Here is a 9,009-nt window from a genome sequence, read left to right as displayed (position 1 = left end):
ATTCCCATAATAATGTTCGTCAAAACCAAAGTCAGTAAAATTTTAACGATTCGCTCACGAGAATGGTTCTTTTTTCTTCTTGCTTTTTTTACTGTTGATGCTAGTGTTATTATTATTAAATACAACTGACTTTTCACCATCACTGCCATATTCTCACTGCTCTTCCGTAACAGATTTGCCTTTACTACTTATTTACATGCACTAATGTTTATTGAATTTTCATTATTTCCGCGTTGCGTCGGGCGCATCATGAGCTTTAGAAACTCTTCATTTATTAATGTATTTGATTTGATAATTTTTAGTTTTCTGGAAAGAAAACTATTGTGCTGGCTTTCTCTGTCAGTACTTTTTCTTCCCGCCCTCCGATCTTAAGAACTCCTGAGGCTAGAGGGTTGCAAATTGGTGTGTTGATCATCCATCCTCCAATCATTAAACTTATCAAATTTTAGCCTTCTAACCTCAGTAGTTTTTATTCTATGTAATGGTAAAGTTCGCTATAATCGTGCGTCTGCCAACAATAGAGGCCAGACCACTCTCAGGCTGTGATTGAAGTTTCATGGGCCGCGGCTCATACAGCATTCTACCGAGACCATCGAAAGATAGATCTATTTTTGGTGGCCTTTATTATACGATGTACGTTTCTTTTGTGCATTTTTTATTTTATTTTTTTGTTTACTTGTTAATGATAATATTTCGTTCTCATTGCAGGTGGTGTTGCCCGCGACAGTAGCGGGTCGTGCCCTGCCCCTCCGCTCTGCCCCGACAAGTGCCGGTGCTCCGAGAGCATCGTTGACTGCAGGGACAAGGGACTCACTCACGTCCCTCTTCATATTCCCGACGACACTACCGAACTGTGAGTATACGGGGAGTTAGGGCGTCTGTCTGCCCCGCTTGATATTCTTTTTTCCTCTTAACATCGCGTTCACCCGCCGATGTCTTCCCTGTATACTTTCCCGCCACTCGCCAGCTCTTACGGTCATGTGCAGTTTGTAATTGCCAGTATGTGGAATATTTATCCGATGGTTTTCCTTCTTGACGGAGGGACTGCAGAGGGGATTTGAGATTTTGGACCTTATCCGTCTCTCTCTCTCTCTCTCTCTCTCTCTCTCTCTCTCTCTCTCTCTCTCTCTCTCTCTCTCTCTCCTTAACAACTTTCCATATACACGAATGGCTTATACGTCGAAAACACTTATAAGCATCGGGATTATTATATAGGTGATTTTGACCTAAGTTTTGATTTTTTTCAAGAACCGGGCCCTTTGCTCAGCCACGTTTATTGTTTTTACATTCATGTGGTGCTACATCCAAATGTAAACAAAAAGTCGAAAGATTGCAAACGAGAGGACTACCATTGTGATTATACCTATATTTTAAAAAGTAAGCAAGAGCGTAGGAACCCTTCTGGTATGTTTTGTGAACTGATTGTGTTTAGGAAAATGTTCATTTATGCGTTTTGATTTACTTTATCAGGGGATGGATGTGGCAAGTAATGTTGGCCTGTCTTTCTCTGAAATGAGATTACTTCGTGGAGAGACCAGGCTAACAAAAAAATGTAACTCATTTCTATTCGTTAATCCATTTAAGGAGGAGCATCGCATTTATTATTATCTCGAAATGTCTTCCTCAATGCCACTTCAACTGAACTCATTAATATTCGGTGGCGCCTTGTTTTCTTTACTCAATAATTCGATAACAACATTATTTGGATGCTGCTGACTTGTTAACACTGGCGTTTATGCTAATCCGGGCTTTTAAATGAAGGAAATTTACAAGCTGTTTTTTTTAATGAATCTATTTAGTTTTATACATATGCAATTTAGAGGAGAAATTACTTTCAGTTTTAATCCATATTTACATTTTTATAAATAAGAAATATCCCCCAAAGTGAGCTTGATATTTTTTTGTTTTATAAATAAACGATACTAAAGTACTGTTTGCTTGATATTTTAATGAACGTTTTTACCCTGTGACAAGAAATACCGAGTATAGTTTGTTTGAAATAACCTTTTAAATTCTATTATCAAGTATGCCGATGAATTTTCCCTTTTGGATTCTACATATATTAATTGAAATTCGTTTTATGTTTTTGATATTTATGAAATTATTTGTAAGGATTACATAAAAAGGAATTTGTTGTCATTTTTTTATTTCGATTTAAAAGTAAACATTACAAAAAGGCATATTTTGTCGTTGTAGAAGTAAATATTAGTGAAATGTAATTTATTTGCTTCTGTTTTAATAGTAGACATTACAAAAACAACGTTTACGTCGACTTTTCAACTGATCTGTACTGTTTTATAAATGAACGGGTTGCATTTCTGCTTAACGCGGACCACCCAAAAAGCAGACGTCTCCAGACCACCTGTGGCCCACTACCAGACCACCGGTTTAGAACCGCTGCATTCAAGATTATCTGGTAACTGATTCTTATCTCTGGAAATTACATATGGTGCGAAATTGCCCTTATTGGCGTATTGATGCTTCATTTTACGCTTGTAAACGGTATTATACTCTCTCTCTCTCTCTCTCTCTCTCTCTCTCTCTCTCTCTCTCTCTCTCTCTCTCTCTTTCAATTTATCCACTTTGTCTCTTGGAATTTCTTCCGCTTAGTCTCTCTCTCTCTCTCTCTCTCTCTCTCTCTCTCTCTCTCTCTCTCTCTCTCTCTCTCTCTCTCTATCATGAAATTTCTCAAATTTGATTGTTACCCCTAAGGAATTCTTGTAAATTTTCACGAAGTGAAAATTGCAAGTTCTCAATTCGAACTTCACTCGAAATATTTTTCTTACCTGGACATTTTTCTTCTTCTTCTTCTTCTTCGTAAACCTAAGCCCACGATCTGGTGGAGTCGGCAGATTCTTATCAAAAGGCTCGAGACTGTCTGTGATAAAGACCGGCTCTATGAATATGCAGGTGTTAATGACACGATAATTGGATAATTAAGCTCCGCTCTTATCTGCGCCATGACACCTAGATGTTCCACCGTCTTACTTCTGCTATCTCCTGCGCTAGTAATTTTTTTTTTTTTTTTTGCTTATTCTTTTTTGTTTCTTGATTTTTTTCCCCTACTCCCCCCGCTTTTATTTTTATTTAGTGCAAAACACAAAGGGACTCGCAGCTTTCATTTTCTTAACCAGACCGGACTTGAATAAAGACTATTAAGAAAGTCGAGAAGTGATAAGTGGAGGGATCTAATGGATTCAGCTTTCTTTCTTTCTTTATTTGCTTTCCCAGTGGCTCCTCAGTATAGTGGAAGTTATACCTTAGAATCAGACACCAGTTATGTTAATGGTATTGAATATTTTATTCAGCTTTCGGCAATATCCATCCCTCTTTCAGATTTTGTGGGTCTTTGTTTGATTCTGTATGTATGTATATATATATAATATTATATATATATTTATTATATATATATATTATATATATATATTATTATATATAAAAATAATATATATATATATATTATATATATATATATATATATTATATATATTATATATATATGTTTATATGTATATATAAGGACGAATGCACAGGGAAATGATAGGCAGAAATCCGTACCGAGCGCATTCGTCTTTATTGAGGCATTATTGTCGGTACGGATTTCTGCCCATCATTTTCCTGTGGTATTGGCATATATAATGAAGTCACGTGAATCTACTGTGATTTTTTAAAGCATATTTATATGTATGCATACGTGTATATATATATTATGTATATGTAATCGTACCTAGTTACGTTTATGATTTCATATTAAATATATTTTGAATTATAGTTCTGCAGCAATACTAGTGGGCTGCTGCTATTATTATTATTATTATTATATTATTATTATTATTATTATTATTATTATTATTATTATTATTATTATGCACCTATTTCCCTGCCATCCTGCTTCGGCCAGTCCCCATACGCGCTCCCTTCTTTTCTAATTAAGGGTCGAGTGAAGGAATTCCCATCAAAGGAGAGAATAATAATCCGTCATAGCCAAAGCCCCTTTAATCTGACATGAAGCCCCTTAAGTTAAATCGACTCTGTTTGGAACGCTGGCACAACTATTAGTTGTTAAGAAATTTCATACCTTCGTCGCAGTCCCTTCCCTTTGTCCCTGGCTTAGGTTTCACAACAACGTTCCTTTTGTTTTTGGATATATAGGTAGGCTCCCTGTCTCCCTTTCTCTCTCAAATTATTTTATGTATTGTATACTCTCTCTCTCTCTCTCTCTCTCTCTCTCTCTCTCTCTCTCTCTCTCTCTCTAGAATTTTGCTGTGTACTGTATAATTATCTCTCTCTCTCACTCACACACATTCGATTAATTCCTTAAGTTTGTAGCATAGAGATGTATGTAACAGTATTTTATATATGGTTACATTTTTGTTGAAACTAAAAATTGCGGGTTTTTTTTTTTTCCGATCAGAATTTACTTTAAAACCTCTTGGTATAGGAAAACCTTGCCGTTGTACATGTAGTTTTACTACAGCAAGTGTTTTGACACATGCCTTCAAGGTATTCTCTCTCTCTCTCTCTCTCTCTCTCTCTCTCTCTCTCTCTCTTCTCTCTCTCTCTCTCATGTTCGGTTCAGTTAATTCACGATGTTTACATTTGTGACTGAATAATGAAACCTGTTAATACTGGTGAATCTATTGTTTTGCGAGTATATTAAAAAAAGTTTACTTATTATCAAAGGTAAAGGTTTTGCCTTTTTCATGATGAGAATTTATTTTAAAACCTCCTCCTTGAGTGGAAAATTTGGCTTTCTATTGTACCTAAAGTTTTAGCAAGTGTTTGAATATAAGCCTCTCTCTCTCTCTCTCTCTCTCTCTCTCTCTCTCTCTCTCTCTCTCTCTCTCTCTCTCTCAATACAGCCTAATTTATCCTTAAGAAATCCACTAAAATCCGTATATAAAGTAAGCCTTTGACAAACCTCACTAAGGAAAATCTCGCGTAAGGTTGTTGATTGAGTTTTTATATTCTCTCGGGTGCGATTGTCATGGCAGTGAGAAGGGAAGGGGATGATATAGAATGGGTGTCGGGAATGGAATGGGGAGATATAGAAGGGGTGTTGGGAGTGGAGGGGGGAGATATAGAATGGGTGTTGGGAATGGAATGGGGAGATATAGAATGGGTGTTGGGAGTGGACGGGGGAGATATAGAATGGGTGTTGGGAATGGAAGGGGGAGATATAGAATGGGTGTTGGGAATGGAAGGGGGAGATATAGAATGGGTGTTGGGAATGGAAGGGGGAGATATAGAATGGGTGTTGGGAATGGAAGGGGGAGATATAGAATGGGTGTTGGGAATGGAAGAGGGAGATATAAAATAGGTGTTGGGAATGGAAGGGGAAGGAGAGTTAAGGAAAGTGGAAAGGAAGATGGGTAGGGGAACAAAAAGAAAATGAGGGGGAGGGGAGATGGAATGGAAATGTTAGGGGAAGAGGTAGAGTGGAGGGAGACATGGATAGGGGAGGGAAGTGGAGTCGAAGGTGAGACATACAGAGATAAGAGCAGGAAGAAAAGGTGAAAGGAAGTGGGAGAAGAGAACGGAGGGAATAAAAGGTCGGGGGAGGGGGGGGGGGGGGAGAACTGTGTGATTCGGAATGATGCAGTAGTCCCAACAAATAGGTCTTTTAGAGCTAGCTTTACGAGGCTTTATTTGACAGCATTCGATCCTCTCCCGTCTTATCTCTGGCTGGGTTTGAGGGAGGGGGGACGGTGGGGGCTAAATGGGCCCCTGAATGCGATATGGCTCGCCACTTTATTCCGTGTTTATTTCGTCTCTATAATTGAAAATGAGCTTCCGGGAGAGAGAGAGAGAGTTTGTTGATGTAAGATAAATAATTCGATAGGGAAAGATTAAAACATGTTGATTTTTTACTATTCTGTTTCCATAATATGTTTACAACTTTAATCTCTGTATATTTTCATACTATCCTGTTTTCGCTTTGCTCATGTACTCGCTGTTCTGATCAAATTTTATTAGTTGGGAGTAAAGATCTTTTGTCTTGTTCCGTAATATATATGCATGTTTATCATATCTAGAGTATTTACATTTATGAGAGATCATAGTGATTATAAGTACTCCTTCCTCGCTCTGCGCATGTGGATGAACGAGTTATTCTCTCCTACCGATTTAAAAAGTATTTAAATTAATGAAAGCCTGGTAATAATCTTCCCTGAAGGCGTGCGTTGATTTTTTCCAGTATGTTATCATTATTATTATTGTTATTTTTTATTTGTTTTTTTACTTGTGGAGTACTTTTGCCTCCGCAGAGAGAAACGCCTGTTTAGTAAAAAACAAAGAAAATATTTGATAGATATTTAAAGAGGAGAAAATCAGTACCTAATGTGAATGCGTATATTGTCCTTGTTTTTTTTTTTTTTTTTTTTTTTTTTTTTTGTGCGTACTCTTGGTTTCATTGCCCTGTGCTTATTTGCGCAATGCCAAACAAGAGATTCAATTGAAATTAATTATTGCTTTCATTGCAGTCAGTTATTATCACGAGTAATCAGATGCAGTATGAAGTCATTACAGTTATTAAGGCAACAGAAAATAAATGAAAGTCGCTCAGTGCTCTGGACCCGAATGAATTAATTACGTAATATATTTGATAATGACAGATAATGAGACGAACGGATTACGAAGTTGAATATGTGATTAGAAAGGGCCATGTTGATTGCTCGGAGGGGCGAATGACTTCATTCATTTCAGAGGTAATAGCAGAGTTTTAACACCTCAGGCTTTGGAATAGATACCCCAATTCTTGGCTGAGATACAGATAAATGTTTTTTAAAGGATCAAAGATAACTTAATCAGGGTTACTGATTGATAAAAAAAAAAAAAAAACTTTTCTCTTCCCTGATGCTTTAGACATGAAAAATCTAAACGAAACGTATTTGGTATAGAAAATGTTAATCCGTAACCCACGGTATGTTAAAAAGTATTGTTTCATAGAGTCGTGAAAATATATCCAGTAAAGATATAAATGAAACAATGAAAAACAAAACGTAGCCCATTGGTCAAGTTAGGCATACAGAACTGAAGTAACAATAATAGATACGTAAAATGAAAGAAGAAAAGGAATTAGAAGAGCAGTGTGTAAATATTAAAAGAAGATGTTGGTTTCAATACCCCTTATCCTGTATAATAAGCAACAAAATTGAAGGAGAAATGAGCACCCACAAAGCGAGAAAAGAAAATTAACAATTTCACGGCTTTCTCGAGATAAGAAGAGAGTGCGAAGACTAAAGAGAAATGAAACAGTCATTATGCAAGGACGGGGCAGACCCATTCGCAACGCCAGAGACTAAATTATGTGTGCACAAGAAGGAATCTTTTCAATCTTTTTCGACCCGGGATTTCGGCCGGCCCCGAAAGCGCCCATATCATCATCCGACGTCATTATCGGGGTAATGGTGATCATCATACCTTGGATGACACTCTTTCGGTTCAATTAATCGCCGAAAATTGCGGAGTAACTCAGCGGGGTGAGGGCAGGGAAGGGGAAATGCCCATCCAAAAGGGGCTCGTTCTTAATTGAATAAAATCACTGTTGTGCACAAGGGCGATCAGCGGGGAGGTGGGTGGGCAGGATAGGATGGTTGCGGACGCTTCCTTTTCATTCAAATCTCTCTCTCTCTCTCTCTCTCTCTCTCTCTCTCTCTCTCTGTTTCCTAGTTGGTTTTAGTAACGTAATTCTTTGACCAACGCTTCCAAATAGTTTACATAGTCTATTTAAAACAAATGAAACAGAATTAGAATAGCAATGACATAACAATTTTATTTTAAAAAAAAATTCACACACACACACACACACACATTGTCTGTTTTATCTGTCTTCTCGCAATAGTTTACATAATTACTTGATAACTAAGGACATGAAATACACATTTTGGCTTTCACATTCAGTATGGGAATTGAAGCGTAACGGAAATTCAATGGATTGACTCTGGAGACACGACGAGACCTTCGTAAATTGTGTCCGGATTCAGGAACCGGATTCAGGAAAACTCGCGCACTTTGTCAGCCAGTGGCAGGGCACTTTCATGCGACGTCAGACACCATGACCATTTTATTCAGCTTGAAATCTTGATCTTTTGAGTCCAAAAAGTTATAGGTTTTATATGAGTTCAAAAAAAGTGATTTTATGTGAGTCCAAAAAGTCATTTCATATTAGTTCAAAAAAGTGATTTCATATGAGTCCAAAGAAATGATTTTATATGAGTCCAAAAAGTCATTTCATATGAGTTCAAAAAAGTTATTTCACATGAGTCCAAAAAAGTGATTTAATATGAATCCAAAAAGTCATATCATGTGAGTCCAAAAAGTTATTTATATGAGTCGAAAAAATAATATTGTAGGAGTTCAAAAAGTGATTTTATATGAGTCCAAACCGTTATTTTATATGAGTCCAAAAATTGATATTGAGTTCGAAAAGTTATTTTACATGAGTTGAAAAAGCGACTTTATATGAGTCCAAAAAGTTATTTTATATGAGTTGAAAAGTCGTCTTTATACAAGTCCAAAAAGTTATTTTATGAGTCCAAAAAGTGAACCTATATGAGTCCAAATCCTTTGCCATAATTCACTTGTGGCAGTAAACAAAAAAGTGAATGAATTGTCGGACGTATTTTATAACGTTAGTAATGTCTGTAAAATCTTTGGTATTTTCAGTTTTCACTTCACAGATATTTACCGTTTGAGAACGGTAATTATCTCCGATTGTCGCGTGTCTGTAGATTTGCATTGCCCTTCACATCTAAAGCGACAGCTCTATTTGAAAAACAATATTTGCTCATCCTCTCAAATTATATTACATCCCAGATTCGGGATGCTCTGCCTCCATCCTCTCTATTTCCAATGTCTTTCAATCTACTTGTGTTAAAATGTGGGCTTGTTGCCCCCTCGCGATGATGATTTTATTCAGCGTTTTTGTTGTAGCATAGCTTGATTTTGACCGCTGTGTTTCACTCTCTCTTCATTATTATAGAAATAAATGGCAAATCCTATGAAGAT

The 9,009-nt window shown here is 36.8% G+C and overlaps 1 protein-coding gene across 1 annotated transcript in view; it reads left to right on the top strand.

Annotated features, from left to right (window-relative positions):
• LOC135221781 (protein slit-like) overlaps positions 1–9,009 on the top strand; it is a 558,755-nt gene that overhangs the window by 231,990 nt on the left and 317,756 nt on the right. Inside the window, exon 2 of the mRNA XM_064259629.1 lies at positions 709–853. Coding sequence (XP_064115699.1) covers positions 709–853 — 145 coding nt within the window. The remainder of the gene's footprint in view (positions 1–708; positions 854–9,009) is intronic.

This window comes from Macrobrachium nipponense, chromosome 3, assembly GCF_015104395.2.
Source record: "Macrobrachium nipponense isolate FS-2020 chromosome 3, ASM1510439v2, whole genome shotgun sequence".
NCBI classification, from domain to species: Eukaryota; Metazoa; Arthropoda; class Malacostraca; order Decapoda; family Palaemonidae; genus Macrobrachium; species Macrobrachium nipponense.
This window is presented reverse-complemented; position numbering and strand designations above follow the sequence as displayed.